The sequence below is a fragment of the Manis javanica genome, chromosome 8, assembly GCF_040802235.1.
Source record: "Manis javanica isolate MJ-LG chromosome 8, MJ_LKY, whole genome shotgun sequence".
Taxonomy (NCBI): Eukaryota; Metazoa; Chordata; class Mammalia; order Pholidota; family Manidae; genus Manis; species Manis javanica.
In genome coordinates this window covers 28,238,821-28,254,897 of record NC_133163.1, presented here as the reverse complement: position 1 = coordinate 28,254,897, position 16,077 = coordinate 28,238,821, and the positions used below count along the sequence as shown (strand labels likewise).

Sequence of the window (16,077 nt, the reverse complement as noted above, 5' to 3'; positions counted from 1 at the left end):
CCAGCGGGAGGCAGGTGAGGGCAGGCAGGGTGAGGGCCGACTGGACCAGCTCATTCTGGCTTCATTCCATCAGCTTGTGGTTTGGATAATTATGGAGGAACAAAATGTGTCTATGTTGCTGGCTGAATGTGCCTGCTTTTCTCGCAAAGACTGTGTGGAGCAGAGGGCAGGACACAGCTCTAGGATTTGGCAGGCTAGGTCCCTCAATCCCATCTGCTGGTGGCCCTGGACAAGTGGATGCCTGCCTCATAGGTGCTCGGCATGAAGCAAGGGGATGTTTGTCAGGCTCAGTACTTAGTATGCAGGCCCGTCCTCCTCTGATACCATCTTCCCCTTTAAAATCAGAACTTGATCCAAGTAAGTTTGTTTAAATTTCACTGAGAGAACACATATTCTGGATCACTGATTTTTGAAAGCATGGAGTTTGTCCCTGTTAGAGCTGAAGGATAAATGATTTGAAGAGTAAAACTAAGACCTTTGGGCTGGTCAGGCCTTCCTTCTTGGTTTTATGTGTGGTTCAGCAAATTTACTGTAATTTTTCTGGCCTAGGGTTCTGCCTCTGCTATAAAACAAGGCTAACTCGATATTTGGCACTGGGGGTGTTAAAAATAAGCTATGAGCAATCTGCAGGTGTGTAAACCTCCATCCTCACATGAGAACCTGTGAGGTGCTGGACACTCCCGGTGGGAGCAGGAGCTTGCTTTTCCACTCTAGGACTTGAGTCCTTTCTCTGGAAAATGGGAGTAATTTTTTCCTAGAGATTCTTATGTGGCAATGCCCCAAATTAAGGTCCCTTTCCAGCAGACAGGACTTATTTCCAGTATACTTTCTGCGTCCTGGCAAAACTGTGAAGTCCAGTCTAACATCTGTCCTGTCTTCCTGACTCACAAAGTCCTCCAGGCTCTAGATCCTTTTATCTTTGCTTCACTGTTTGATGCCTCCATTCCCAAGTTACTTCATGATCTCAACGGCTGCTCCAGCTCCAGCCACCACATCTGCTTTCTGACTAGCAGGAAGGAGTACAGGAAGAAGAAGAAAAAGGAAAAACACATATGCAGGCTGTCTATTAAGGATATTATTGGAGGATGCTGCGCAACACTCTTATTTTCATTCTCATTGGTGAGAACTTAGTGATACAGCCACACTTAGCTGCAGGAAATCTGGGAAATGAATTTTTGTTTTGGGCAGTGAGGTACCCAGCTAAGAAAGGGGAGTAGATATTGCAGGGACTCCTGGGAGTCTCAGCCACAGATTGGCAGGAAGAAACCACAATTACCCACCATCATGTACACACAGGATTAGATTAAGTTCCTAGTTTAACAGGCCAGAGCTATAGAAACTTCCTGAAGTGTCACCACATAGAGCAGGAGCAGGTGCATCAAGGCTTGGTGTGGCTTTTCCACTCTAGGCCCTGGTGAAGCCTGGCACTTCCTGGGGCAACATTCCCTGTGCAGGTGGGGCTCTCCCTACCTGAGGGTATGGCCTGCTTTTCCTGCTCATTCATATCTCCCTCCTGGAGGGCACACTCTGTGGACCCATGGGCTCCTGTGCAAGGGGATGTTCGCAGACATCTTGGTACTCAAGCCAGACTGAATACAGGCCAGGGGATATTGTCATCAGGGGAGAAATTATCTGCCCCCAGATTGGTGGTTTCCCCACTGTGCCTGGCAAATAGCAGGAGTTGCTGGTGAGGACTACTTTGACAGGTGAGAAGGACTGGCTCTCAGAGCCTTTTGGTAAATGGTGGCTAATTCTGCAAATGAATATATTTGGGGTGTCTGGTGTTACCGCCAAGTCCTGAAGGGCTGGCTCTGGGAGAGGGAATCCCAGGCTCCTTGAACAGGCGCGGGAGTGTCAAGGCAGGCGCCCTCCTGTGAGCCTGAGTGCCCTTGGGCAGGCTCCAGCCATGCTCCAGTGCTGTCTTCTCCTCAGGCCCCCAGGGCGAGGCGGCAGAGTGACACCTGGGGCCCCTGGGGCAACTGGAGCCCCTGCAGCCAGACCTGCGGAGGAGGCATCAGCTTCCGGGAGCGCCCCTGCTACTCCCAGAGGTAGGGGAGGCCACAATGGGCCAGCTTGGTAAACAAGAGCAGGTAGAGGGAGTCGGCCGGGTCCTGGGCTAAGTGTTCCTGGCCAGTGCCAGGCCACATGGGCAGAACCTACCAAGCAAGGTTGGCTCTGGGATAGTATGAATGGAGCATCTGAAATCAAGCCCTTTCCCACCTACTTACAGTCTGATTCCAGGGGAGTGGAGTCAGCCTTACCCGGGCAGCTGGGACCGGCTTCAGCCCTGAGTCCCTAGCTCCTAGCAGTGTCTGGCACGTGGCAGATGCATCAAATTCTTGTTGAATTAATGAATGATCTTCAACAATTCCTAACAGGTGCAGTGTGTCTGTCTTCAGCCTCTTCATCAAGTATAGACGTTTTCCATTTGAAATGACATATTAAGCACCTACTATGTGCCTTGCACTCTGACAGGTGCCATGAGGGGTGGGTCACAAAAGAAGGTGTGGGGACAGTTTGTCTGTTAGTGGGTTTAACTCACTGTTCGGGAGAACCCTGTGAGAGGAGGAAGAGAGAAGAGAGATTATTCTAAGCACCTTATACACATTTACTCCTTAGATGGCAGAATGACCCTACCAGATTGGTGTATATTGCATCTTATTTTATCCGCAAGGGCGGAATTTGGGTCTCTGGGAATCTGCTTTAAGAGGCAGAGTGGTCCTGTGTTAAACGAACCCCAGGAGAGTGAGGCTTCTGAGTCTCCCTTCTCCCAAGCACAGACGTGGGACTTACCACACCTGCCTCAGGGGAGTTAGGTGTGCGGGCGCCCCTGTTCGCCTTGCTGCCCCCCTGGCCCAGCACTGCCTGCGGGGTAGCCCTGTAGCAGCTGGCCGGCCTGTGGCCAGGGAGCCCCTGGAGGAGGCGGGGTCGGGGCTTCCCGGTGCTCTCCTCCGTCCCGCAGGAGAGATGGAGGCTTCAGCTGCGTGGGCCCCGCCCGGAGTCACCGCTCTTGTCACACAGAGGTAGAGCTCACTGGAGGGGGTCACCAGCTTCCCAGACCCCTACCCGCCTGACACCCCGCGGGGCTGCGCTGGAAGCCCCTCCCTCACCCGGCACTCCTCCCCCCTCCGGAACCCCAAAGCCCCCTGGAGGGGAGGGCGCTGCGGCACCGCCCGGGGTGGGGGCGATGGGACAGGACTTGGCCTCCGGGCCAGTGGGCGGTCACTCCCCTGTGGTGAACCCACTTTCCCGCTCCCGGCCCGGCCCGCGCCAACCGCAGAGCTGCCCCGCCGGCGGTCCGGACTTCCGCGCCCAACAGTGCGCTGAGTTCGACGGCCAGGACTTCCAGGGGCGGCGCTACAAGTGGCTGCCCTACTATGGAGGTAAGCCGGCACCCCTGCCTACCCTCCTGCGTTTTCCTGTGCTGTTTCCCGTCTTCTGGGATCTCTTTTATACACTGATTTTCCATTTCACAATTCTTACCACCGTGCTTTGTCAAATATATTCTAAAAAATCACCAGTAACTCCAGCACGTGCTCATCGCAGCACAGCAGTGGCGGTCATTTTGAGGTTCCATTCTTTTTTTCCCTCCATATACATTTTCAAACAGCCATGGCTACGTCTATGCCATTTTGAACCCTGTTTTCGTGGCCTGCTCCGGGAAGTTTTTCTCGTGGTGCACAGAGGCATTGTGGCTGGGCTGGTGCCTGACTTCGGACAACTTGCAAGGGGCACTTGGAGGGGCTTGCATAGCAAGACCCCATTTACTGAGGGCCCCCTAGGGCAGGAGGTCATGCTCATGGTAACTTTGACGAGGGTGTAGGTAGTTAATTTTCAGAGTGGTACAGTTCACCAAAAAAACTCTCTATATTGCATATAATTAAAACATTTTAGATGAGTCAGAAGATGGCTTAGGATGATCCTTCTATGTTCGCCGCTCACTGCGAATGACCCCTGGACACTGCAGTCTGGGTTCCAATTCAGTGAACATTTCTACCCCGTGTGCGCCCCAGGGTGGGAGAGGGATTCTTGACTAGAGCGGGTGGCCTCAGTGGGGCCCCTTGGCATTCATTGCTCCTCCTGAATCGTGAGATGAGTGTGTTTTGAAAATAATTTAAACATACATATCTGTATTATAGAAGTATTGGACACAGAGGAAAGGTTAACAGGGGTCACAGAGAGATGCCTTCTTTGATGTGGAAGTTGATTACAATCCCGATAGCACTTTTGGGCTGTTTAAACGATGTGTATATAATATTTAGGTAAATACAAAAATTGAAACAAGAAAGACCTTAACCCCTTGTCTTTCATAGGGTCACTGCTGCGTTTCAATCTAGACCTTTTCACGTTATTTTCTCTGTGTGTGTGTTTATGTATTTATAGTACATAGTACCATTTTGCATTTTCCCCACATTGCTATATAGTCTCCATAATTATAACTTTAAACAGCATAGTGAATGTGTTATTCTATTGACAATAACTTACTTGAAGAGTAGCTGATTATTAACACTTGGGCTATTACAAATCATGCTGAGACATGCCTGCCTGAGTGTCTGGCTTTTTCCTCATCCTGGGATTTGTCTTCTACTTGATCCCCAGAAATGCAGCAGTTTCTAGGAGAACATCCCTTCTCCCTGGGATGGGGTGGGGTTCTGAGCCACTTGGGGACACTGCTGCCAGGGATTTCTCTCCTAGGCGTTTATGTGCTTCTGGCCCTTGCCCACACTAGGCTGTTGTTAGAATAGGACTTGAACTTTGCTTCAAATTTCAACTTTACCCTCTTGCCTGCCCCAGCCCCAAACAAATGTGAACTGAACTGCATTCCCAAGGGAGAGAGCTTCTACTACAAACACAGGGAGGCTGTTGTAGATGGGACGCCCTGTGAGCCTGGCAAACGGGACGTCTGTGTGGATGGCAGCTGCCGGGTGAGTTGCGCACCCCACCTCCACCTGGGGGCTGGCCTGGGGCTTATTGCAGGGTGTCCCCCTGCCTTGTTCCACCCCAGCAGGGCCAGTGACTCTCATAAGCTTGATGTCTTCTCAAGAGTAGGTTCTAAGGTGACTCACATCACAGATGCCCTATGACATTCTTACCTTTGCCTTTTGAAAACTAGCCTCACAGTAAAAGTAACTCTCTGGGTGGCAAGTTACAGAAACCAACTCAGACTGACTTAAGGGGAAAAGAAAGCCATTGAAGGGATGGGCTGTCTGGTTGCCGGCGCCTGAATGACACTGCTGGAAATGTCTCTCTGCTTGCTCTCTGGCTTTACTCTTTCTGGGTGAGCACAGAATCAGGCAGGCTCTTTCTGGCAAGGGTGAAGATGGCCACAGCAGCCTGGGCTCCTGCAGTCCCGCCTGGTAGCTCCCTGGGAGAGGCAGCCTGTTCCAGGGCTTCCAGCCCCTTGCCCATGCTGCAGTTGCCTCTGATTTATATTGCTTGGGGCTCTCCCGAAGCAGTCTCTTTGGGCAAGGGTTACCACCCACTGATTTGCCCAGGCCCACTGTTGGGGGGCTCTTAAACTCTGTGGCAGAGAAGTGGCCTCTAAAGGAAAGCGATGTGTGGTTGCCGGAGAAGGGGAGGTGGGCGCCAGTTGGCAGAAGAGGTGAGTTGTCAGCTGCTGGCCAGGGCCAGGGTGTGCTCAGCCCTGAGCTGAGGAGCAGGCCCTCCTCCCTGACTGGGCTGGTGACTCCTGTGGCATCCGTGACTCCCTCTAGCCTCTCCCGTGTCCCTCACCTCTGCCTGGCAGGCTGTCGGCTGCGACCACGAACTTGACTCGTCCAAGCAGGAGGACAAATGTCTGCAGTGTGGGGGCAACGGCACAGCCTGCCACCCTGTCACAGGCACCTTTGATGCCAACGACCTCAGCAGAGGTGGGGCCCACTGGGGGTCCACAGACAATTGAGACGAGGGCCTGTCGCCTGTGTCTTCCTGGCTGAGGCACCCTCCTGGCCCTGAGAGGATCTGATCCTACACTCAGGTTGTACCTCAGGGTGGCGGCCAAAGCCATGCACAGAAGCCTGTGGCCCGTGGGCTAGGGTCTCTGTGCACTTGTTCCATGGAATCTCACATGGCTGCCACCTAGGTGCTCTTTCTCTTCCCCTCCCCACTGTTCCCAGCTGCCCCTTCCTCTTCCCAGTCAGTTGGGGTGCCTCAGCCTGCCCACCCTTCTGGCCTTTGTACAGCCGGTTCCTCCTTCAGGAACACTTCCCCAGGCAGCCCAGCCCTCCTGGGTCCCATTTGCCCTTCCCTGACCGCGGCTGCGCTGCTGGGCACTTTGCGTCCTCAGGGCCAACTCACTCCTGCGGCTTGGGTGATCCCAGAGATTCTCTGCCCCTCAGGCTACAACCAGATCCTTGTAGTTCCCGTGGGGGCCACCAGCATCCTCATTGAGGAGGCGGCTGCCAGCAGGAATTTCCTGGGTGAGAGCTCGGCTTGGGTGGGTTTGGGGCTGTGGCAGGAGGCGCGGTGCCCCAGCGGCTAACTGGGTCCCCCCTCCCCACCGTGCAGCGGTGAAGAATGCCCACGGTGAATACTACCTCAACGGGCACTGGACCATCGAGGGCGCCCGGGCCCTGCCTGCAGCCAGCACCGTCCTGCACTATGAGCGGGGTGCAGAGGGGGACCTGGCGCCTGAGCGGCTCCATGCACGCGGCCCCACCTCAGAGCCTCTGGTCATCGAGGTGAGCGGGCCTGGAGGGAGACACCCTCTAGGGGGACTAGGGATACCTGGTCCCCGGGGGCCATAGGGGGTGCCTCTGTGCTGAGACCAGCGGGAGGGCCGTGGGACAGGGACACCCCACTGGTGGGCAGGCCTCGACGAGGACCCTCCTGCCCAGCTCATCAGCCAGGAGCCCAATCCCGGCGTGCACTACGAGTTCCACCTGCCCCAGAGCAATGCCCGGCCCAGCTTCAGCTGGAGCCACGGCTCGTGGAGCACCTGCAGCGTGGACTGTGCTGGAGGTGAGGGCGGTGGCCCAGGGAAAGAGGCAGCCTGTGGGGGAGCTGGGCAAGTGGATGAGACATCTGCATGTTATGGGGTCACCCCAGAGAAGCCCAGGGGTCGGGAACTCCATGGAGGACCCCACCTAAGAGTACCAGAGAGGGCTTCCTGGAGGCTGGCAGCAGAGGCTGGGCCTGGGGCCCCTGACCAGGTGTCAGAGCAGGGCTCTGTCACCCCCAGATAAAACTCTCTGAGTCTCAGTTTTCTCATCTGCAAATTGGGGGTGATAATGGCACCTACCCAGGGGGTCATTTGAAGCTTACCCAAGATGACACTTGGCACGTGCCCAGGATGGTGCTCAGCCCTGAGAATGCACTTGGTGAATTTTGACTGACCAGCTGCTCACTATGGCTGGGCCTCTGCAGGTCGCCAGTCCCGCCAGGTGTTCTGTACCATTGACAACGAGGTCTACCCCGACCACATGTGCCAGCACCAGCCACGGCCGGCCGACCGCCGCCCTTGCAACCCTCACCTGTGCCCACAGACCAAGCAGTGAGGCCATGCCCACTCCCTCTGTCCATGGTGGGGCGCAAGCATGTGGGTGGGAAGGGAGTGGGGTCCCTAGACTGCTTTAGGTGTTGAGCAAAGAGTTGACCCAGGGTTCCCACCACTGTGGCTAGAGTGAGGAGGCAGCTGTCACTAGGGGAGGCACTGGAGAGGTCTAAGCCAGACACACCTAGGCTAGTCTGTCTACCCTCGTGTGCCCAGAATGTTCAGGCTGGTGGTGGAGTGGGGAGAAGGCACTGGAGGCCCTGCCTGTCTGAGCCCGCAGGGGACTTGGCTTGGCAGATACCGATGAGTGGGCTGGGCATTGGGCCAGAGGGCCTGCGGCATCAGCAGTGCCTTTGTTTGTGCATAAAGGACCTCTTACCTGCGCCGGCCCAGAGTGTGGCGCCTTGCTGGGGCCCAGCCTGTGTGTGGGAGCAGGTAATCTGCAGGCCACGGGCTCCCTGCAGAGCTTGTACAGTCCTTCCACCCCGTGGCCTTGGTGGTAGCTGGCCTCGCCGAATGGTGGTGGGCTTGGCTTTGCATGGTGTGGGTGCTGCCCTTTCCACGGGTCCTTGGGTCCCAGGCTGGGCAGGATGCTCCACATGTGGGTGAGCACAGTCCTCCGGGAGACACCCCCAACTGAGGTTGGACCTGGAGGGAATGGAATCTGGCTGGGGGTGACAGAGAACCTGAAGAGAAGGAGAAAGAGGGGGTTCAGATGAGGACAGCAAGCTGAGAGGGGGACAGCCAGGCTCGTCATTGTAGGGACCAGTGCATGGTGTTGGGAGCTGGCCAGCAGAGCCGGCCTCTTGGCCTTGGGCAGAGCTCTTTGCCCCCCATTTGCACAGGCCCAGATGTTTAGAGGTTGGGCCGAGCTACGGGGGGTCACCAGTCTGCTCTGTGTGTACGAGCTTGGGCCCCTGCTGCTGGGCCAGTCTCACCAGATTCCTGCTCCCTGCCAGCTGGAAGACGGGTCCCTGGGCGCCCTGCTCAGCCTCCTGTGGAGGCGGCTCCCAGTCCCGCTCGGTCTACTGCATCTCATCCAATGGGGCCAGCATCCAGGAGGCCACTGAGGAGGCCGAGTGTGCAGACCTTCCTGGGAAGCCCCCCACCATGCAGGCTTGCAACCTGCAGCGCTGTGCAGCCTGGAGTGCGGAGCCCTGGGGAGAGGTGAGGCCCCTGCCTGGACCGGGCTGGAATCAGGAGCTGGCTCTGGGCCTGGGGCAGCAGCAGGACAGGACTCTCATCCTCTGCTGCTGAAATAGATCCTGGTAGGTAAAGAGACCTTCTGGGTTATCTTGGAAGCTGAGGCCAAGCCAGGACTCCTGCGCCAGTGCTCTTCCTCCTCTTGGATCTTGGGCAGGATGGGAAAGGCTTTGCCTTGGCATGAAGCCACCACTGGGCACATTTTTGGGGGTGAGGGAGGAGCTGGCACCTTCTGGGGCTGCTGGTCACTGTGTCCAGCATCTACATATGTACAAACTGCAAATAAGGAAATGTGGGAAATGCACCTCAGCCTGGTGTCAGAAGCCATGGTTCAGGCTGTGTGACCTTGGGAGAGTGACTCAGCCTCTCTGGGCCCAGGCGCTGGACATGGGCTGCAGGGTGCTATCCGCCCTCCATGCTGGGTCAGTGGGTCTCCAGCTGTCTAACCCAGCAGGCTCCTCTGGGTGAGGATGAGCTCTACTGACAGCTGGCTCCTTGCAGTGCTCCGTCAGCTGCGGTGCTGGCGTCCGGAGGCGGAGTGTCACATGCCGGAGTGACCAGGGGGCTCTGCTCCATGCCACAGCATGCTCCTTGGAGGACCCGCCCCTCCTAACTGAGCCCTGTTTGCGTGACACCTGTGCCCCCATCAGTGACCAGGCCTGGCATGTAGGCGCCTGGGGTCTAGTGAGTACTTGCCACACAACCCCCACTGCCTGGTCCGGTCCCCTTGGGTCTCTGGCAGGTGGCTGAATGCGTGCAGGTCCTTGGGGCTGAGTGTGTTACAGGCCCTTCCCCTCCCTGCTGGGCACCCTCATCCTCACCCCGAGCCTCAGGCCTGTCCCCTGTGCCTGTGTTCTCTCCCCGTACCCACCCCACCAGTGCTCCAGGAGCTGCAACTCAGGCACTCGGAGGCGCCAGGTCGTCTGTGCCACTGCGCTGCCCAGCCATTGCAGGAGTCGGCAGCTGCCAAAGCCTGTGGAGGTGGAGCACTGTAACACACAGCCCTGCCACCTCCCTCCAGGTAAGGACAAGAGGGCAGAGCCTGGTGACTTCTTTCCTGCTACAAAACTAGCCAAGCACTTCCTGCCTCAGGGCCTTTGCCCCCTTGCCCCCACACCACCAGCCTGTCAGCCACCTGGACCTCTCTTCTGTGTCTCTGTCTGCTGAAACCTCTGCCACTTGTAAAGGCCAATTCTGTGCAACCTCATAAGCACCTTGCTCCCCATCCCCCACCCCCAGGTGGCATCTCCTACCCCACCCCCATAGCTGACTGAAACTGCTGTCATTTCTAGGTTAGGTTCCTGGGCTGAGTGGCTGTACATGGCTTGTTAGGCCTCCTAGCTGTAAGCTCCCTGACTTCCTTATTCCTGTTTATACCCCTCACAGAACTTATTTATTAAGTGACTGAGTGAGTGCAGGGGAAGAATGCTCCAGGAAAGATTGCGCTCACACACCCCTCCTGCCTCTGTCTTCCCCTTGCCCTTCTCCCCATTGCCCCAGGAAAGAAAGTGTTCCTGCATGAGTTGCTCCAGTGAGCGCTTGCTTGTTGTGAGCATGTGATCTTCAGATAAGATGGGGTTGGGGCTGAGCTGGGTTGGGGGGCCCTTCTGATGCTCCAGAGGGGTGTGTCTGGCCCTGATGGGCTGCTAGTGGCAGGGGCCCAGGAAGTCGTGCTGGGGAGTGATAGGATTCCGGTGGGGGCACATGGCAGGGTGGCTAGGGACCCACGACCTGGGGTCCGCAGCTGATTTGGGTTCTGATCACTCCATGGCCGACAGGCCCTGTGGCAGCAGGCGAGTGCCTCTCCTTTCTGACTCTCAGTTTGCCCATCCACTCGAGGGGGCGAATAGAAGTGACTCTCTGGCTTGTGGTGAGTCATTTGGCACAGTGTCTGAACACACTGCTTGACAAGCAAAGGGTCGGGAATAGTGGTGGTGAGGCCGTGAGGGGTGCCCCGGGCTTGGCCCTTGAGGTGCATGAGCAGAGGGTCCTCAGGCTCTTACAAGTTCAGGTCCCTGGGGTCGCTCAGTGTCCCAGGACCCTGGACAGCTTCCTGGAAGTGGTAGCACTGCAAGTACCCCGGAGAGGCATTCACATGGGGAAGAAAGAAAGAAAATGGAAAGAGAATTTCAGGTCAGCTGAGTTGTAAAGGAGAGAAGCTTCATTGTTATTTTTATAATTATAAAAATAACATATGTACATTGTAGAAAATTTGGAGAATTGGAAAAGTAGTATGTAGAGAGAAACTCAAGTTGTCCCTGATCCATCCATTAGTGGGATGAATCTTCAGTGTGCTCCTTGGAATATGTGTGATTTTGTATCTGCTTTTTCTGTAATGCCATTTGGTATGTGGACATTCTCCAGTCTCACGATTTCTAGGGGCCACAATGGGTGAGATTTAGGATTTAGGTGGTTTCTGGTGGTTTGGGTGCTGTAACTAATACTGCAATGCATACTGGCAAATGCCTGGGAGGAGGGGCCCGGGGGCTGACAAGGAGGCCCCCCTGGAGGGTTGTCCGAGTGACAGACCATGGGCACCACTGCCACTTCTCTTGCCAACTCTAGACTCTAGAGCAGTGCCTGCCAACAGAAATAGAGTGCAGGCTACATGTCATGTGACATTTTCTAACAGCCACATTGCCAAAGTAAAAAGAAACAAGAGGATTTATATTTAATAATACATTTTAATTAACCCAATAAAATGTTTGCAACATGTAATCAATATAATAATTATGAGTGGGATATTTTATACTCTTTTTCAGAAGATTTTTAGAAAAGTTGAATCTTCGAACTCCAGCATATAACACTTAGAGCATATCTCAGTTCAGAGGCTAACATTTCACTGGTGTACTTGATCAGTATTTAGACTTCATAAAATGTACAGTTGAAAAAGTAGATTCATATACCCAAATTGTTCCAGACATACTGCAGTTGTTTTCCAACAAATGAATTCTAGCATCAGCTGTTAGATTTAAAATTCATTCTAATTAAGTAAAATTTATAACCCAGTTTCTCAGTCCCTTTGGCCTCTTGTCAGGTGCTCAGGAGCTCTGGGACTAGGAGGGGCCCCAGAACCGGCCACGGGCTTCAGATACTTTGTCTAAGAAGCCCAGGGAAGCCATGAAAGCCTTGGAGCTAGACAGTGACACCAAGAAAGCTACTTAGGAGGACAAATTTGGCACCTGCCTCAGAGTCAGACTGAAGTGGAGACAGGGAGATGGGTGGGGAGCAGGCTGCAGAAACCCAAATGCCAGCGAAAGCCACAGAGATGATGGGGCCGGTGCTGCTGTCCGGGGGATGTGTGCGAAGGAGCCCCGGACTCAGGGAAGCCTGCGAAGAGGGAAGAGAAGAGTCACGGGAGGCAGGCTGGCCTTGGCAGCGGAGAGGGCGCCTCCAAGTTGAGGCAGCAGAGAGGGAGCAGGCCGGGACCCCCAGGCTGGCGGGGGGTTGTGAGGGCCGGCCCGGGAACGTGGGTAGGAGTGACAGGCCGGGGAGAACTGTCGGACTTCTCCGAGGTTTTGGCCTGGGTGAGTTAGGCAATAAAATGAAACGAAATTTTGACTGCATATATGCTGGAGTCTTCTGACCCTATATTGTTATTTTAACAATATTCCCTGGGGACTGGCAAGATGTAGTCCATATGGTAAGGGAATTTTCACTTACTATTCCATTACGTAGTTATATGCTTATCATGGAAAACCTGAAAAACATTAACAAATAGAAGGAAGGAACCCACCACCCCCACCTAACACACACACATCTGAAGCCCTCAGAGACTTCCTGAGCTTTTTGGGGTGTGTCCTGCAAGCCATCTTCTATGCATTACTAAAAAAATTCCTGTGGTCCTGATTTTCTCCACTCAGCCTCTTGCGTTTTTTTTCTCCAGCATTTCATGATGAAAAGTTTCATCTTCTTAATAACTGCGTTGAAGGGATTAAATATCTTAAACCATAAAACCCACCCATTCTAATTATGGTACAGTTTGTGATTTTTAGCAAATTTGGTAAGTTGGATAACAAGTTGGTGAATATTTTAAACATACAGAAAAGTTGAAGAATTATGTGTGAGCAACCTTCTACCATCTAAATTCTACCATTTTTATTTTTTGCTTTTTCATTATCTATTCTATCCCTTCATCTATCAATTCTCTTATTTTTAAGATGCAATGTTTTAATTAAAAAATTCAAATATACAGTTAACCATTTTAAAGTGTGCAGTTTGATGTTATTGGGAGGGTTGACAACGTTGTGCAGCCACGAGGTCTCCTCTCTCTCTGCATTTGCCACTTCTGGATCTGTCATGTACAAGGAATGGTAGGCCTGTCGAGACTACTTTCTTTCACTTAGCAGCGTGCTTTTAAGGTTTGTCCAAGTTGTGGTATGCATCAGGACTTCCCTTTATGATGGGACAACATTCAACTATGTGGATATACCACACTTGGTTCCCATTTATCTGTTGCTGGATGTCTGGGTGGTCCCCACCGTTTGGTTACAATGCATTATGTTGCTACAAACATTCATGTACAAGTTTCTGTGTAGACCTATGTTTCCGTTTCTCCTGGGTATATATGTAGGAGTGGCGTTGCTGGGCCAAATGTAACTCTAACTTTTTGAGGAACTGCTAAGCTGTTTTCACAGTGGCTGCAGCATTTCACATTCTCCCTAGCAGGGTGAGAGGGTTACAGTCTGTCCGCATCCTCACCCAACACTCAGTCTTTTTTACTAGAATCATCCCTACTGGAAGCGAAGCGATAGCTTGTTGTATTTCTTTGATGACCAGGGATGTTGAGCATCTTTTCATGTGCTTGCTGGCCATTTGTATATCTTCTTTGGAGAAGTTTCTGTTCAAGTTCTTTGCCCATTTTTAAATTGGATTGTGTTTTCACCAGTCTAATTTTAAAAATATAATTTTTTGTTTGTTTTATGTAGTTGGGGTCAAACATAGATACTAATTTCATATCTGGCTTTTCTTTTGGCTAAACATGTAATATTAGCATTTTCTATATGATTAAAGATTCTTAAAACATGGGAAAGATGGTTTACAAAATCACAGATCTGCTGATTTTCACTTCTGCTGTCCTGGGTTCCCTAGGCCCTAGCTGAGCAGTGGGGTGGGAGCAAACGTTGGTGAGGCCTGGCCACCGCTTGGGCCCATTCCTCTCCTCTCCTTCTTCCCTCTGCACTTCACCCTGGCTGCCTGGCTCCCTGCAGAAGTCCCCAGCATGCAGGCCATGCACACCAGCTCCAGGGTCCCCTGGATGTCTTTGGGCTCTCAGGAGACCCCTGCCTCAGGTGAGGAGCTTATGGTAAGCCCACAACCCCGGGCCCTGGAGATGGAGATGGAGATGGAGGTTGAGGGTGGGGACGAGGGGCTCAGTGAGGAGGGAGAAGGGTGGGTCTGATGTGGAATACAGCTGGAGGATGAGGAGTCAGGCAGACACATGGTGTGTCTTCTTGCTTCCTCTTCTTTCTAGAGTCCAGAAACCAGTGGTGGGCACCCCAGAAGCAGCCCTCAGCCCAGGGTAACCTCCGAGGAGACCAGGGCCCCCACCCACCAGCCCCAGGCCCAGGCCCCTCCCTGCAGCAGTCCCCACACCGGCAGCCCCTGCAGGCTGGCTCCATGCCCTGGGACTGCAGACACAGCCCCCATGGGTGTTGCCCTGATGGCCACACTGCATCTCTTGGGCCACAGTGGCAAGGGTGTCCTGGCGCCTCGTGTCAGCAGAGCAGGTGGGTGCCCCTTCCCCCTCACCAGGTCAGGAGGGAACATGAGGAGGGACGTGGTGCAGTGGGTGGGACAGAGAGGGGTTTGCAGGGGGTCAGGATGGGACTGGGAGGGGTGCCCTGATTGGACAACCTTGAGGACCTGCCTTTATCTCATGGAGCTTGCACTGTGCAGAGCCAGGTAGAAATCCTGCTTCACTGCAGCAGTCGCCCTGTTGAGATGCAGCCTGAGGCCCTGGGAGGGCACATGGGGAATGATTCTAGTTCTCAGAGGCTGGGATGCTTAACGGCTCAGACTTTGAGGCTAGCGGCCTGCAGGGAATTCTCAGCTCAGCCCCCGCCAGCAATGTGCTGGGTACCTGCGGGCAAGTTACTCTCTGGTCTTGGCTGAGACTCGGGAACAGGGTGGCTGGCTGGGGTTGCTGTGAGCACCCATAGTGACCAGAAAGGGGCTTTGGTATATTGTTTTCCTTCACCTTCCCTCCCAGCTGCTGATTGCTGGAGGTGAAATTAGTGGTGGGACACTTTGGCGTTCTTTCTGCCCCATCTCCCACCTGCTGCTGTTTTGTAAAACCCCCTTGGACCCTGGTGCTTGGGGGGCTCAGGAGACTCTCTGCATCCTTGGTTTGGTGCTGGGATGTGTCACTTTGCCAGTTATTAGGGGCACTGCTCGGCCTATTGTGTCACTATTGCCCCATACCCCACCTCTGCCAGCCACAAAGTGGTAGGGGGAAGTGGCAGAGACTAGGAGGTGCCCCGCCTGCAGGGACATGCTGGCCCCCACTCAGATCCTCACCTGGCCAGCACCCAGCACAGGGAGCCTGAGAGCCTGTGTCCTGGGATGCCGACAGCTCAGGGTCCTGGGAAAGGTGGTGAGAGGGTTGCTGAGTGACGTCTGTTTAGGTATGGATGCTGCCCTGATGGGGTGTCTGTGGCTTACGGGCCCCAGCAAGCTGGCTGTGCAAGGTCTTACGATGGCGATACCACAGGGAGCAGGACAGGGCCCAGAGCAGCGGCTTCCACAGTAAGTGTCTGCTCATGCCAGAGCGTGCTCACTGCCACCGTGACCCATGCTGTCTGCAGTCTTGGCCTTGGAGAGAGGCAGTCCCTGCAGCCTGCTGGCCTGGGCCATCCTCTCCAGGGCACAGGGCTCCAGGGCTGGGGCTGGGCTGGGGTGGGGGGTTCACTGGAGTTCTCCTGGCCCTTGATCACCCTCTAGGGTTGGGGCCAGTTCTGTCCCACCCTCTTCCTGCCACCCTCCCCCAGGCAGCCTGGAGTCCCCACCAAGAACCAGACCTCTTCCCAACTTCGCAACTCTGGGCTTCCTCCCCAGACCCCTCAGGCCCGGCAGAATGAGCCCAGTGGGTGTCGGGACTCCCAGTTTGGCTGTTGCTATGACAACGTGGCCTCAGCAGCTGGCCCACATGGGGAAGGCTGTGTAGGCCAGCCCAGCTATGGTGAGTGGGTAGGCTCTGGTCCCACTGTGTCCCCAACCTCTCCACAGAGCCAAAACCTTCATACCGGCTTCAGTTATTCACTCATTTCTTCCACAAATATTTATTGATTGCCTACTAGATGCCAGCTTGTTCTTGTTCCCAACCATTTGCCCTTGAGGCTGCCTGGCTACTTGGAGAATTGGGGAGAGGTATAGGTGGGGAT

At 54.3% G+C, this 16,077-nt stretch overlaps 1 protein-coding gene across 12 annotated transcripts in view; it reads left to right on the top strand.

Annotated features, from left to right (window-relative positions):
- Positions 1–16,077, top strand: part of PAPLN (papilin, proteoglycan like sulfated glycoprotein) — a 43,216-nt gene that overhangs the window by 14,657 nt on the left and 12,482 nt on the right. For 6 of the 12 annotated variants that reach the window (XM_073242151.1, XM_073242150.1, XM_073242158.1 and 3 more), the window contains 17 exons: positions 1,933–2,048; positions 2,963–3,023; positions 3,281–3,383; positions 4,795–4,925; positions 5,747–5,870; positions 6,339–6,419; positions 6,508–6,680; positions 6,837–6,960; positions 7,366–7,492; positions 7,862–7,927; positions 8,452–8,659; positions 9,197–9,379; positions 9,575–9,716; positions 13,906–14,000; positions 14,169–14,424; positions 15,322–15,442; positions 15,685–15,875. In XM_073242151.1, the coding sequence (XP_073098252.1) occupies positions 1,933–2,048; positions 2,963–3,023; positions 3,281–3,383; positions 4,795–4,925; positions 5,747–5,870; positions 6,339–6,419; positions 6,508–6,680; positions 6,837–6,960; positions 7,366–7,492; positions 7,862–7,927; positions 8,452–8,659; positions 9,197–9,379; positions 9,575–9,716; positions 13,906–14,000; positions 14,169–14,424; positions 15,322–15,442; positions 15,685–15,875 (2,302 nt within the window). Of the gene's footprint in view, positions 1–1,932; positions 2,049–2,962; positions 3,024–3,280; positions 3,384–4,794; positions 4,926–5,746; positions 5,871–6,286; positions 6,420–6,507; positions 6,681–6,836; positions 6,961–7,365; positions 7,493–7,861; positions 7,928–8,451; positions 8,660–9,196; positions 9,380–9,574; positions 9,717–13,905; positions 14,001–14,168; positions 14,425–15,321; positions 15,443–15,684; positions 15,876–16,077 lie in introns of those variants that run through there. The other 6 variants (XM_017657593.3, XM_073242156.1, XM_017657594.3 and 3 more) reach the window with 4 other exon arrangements.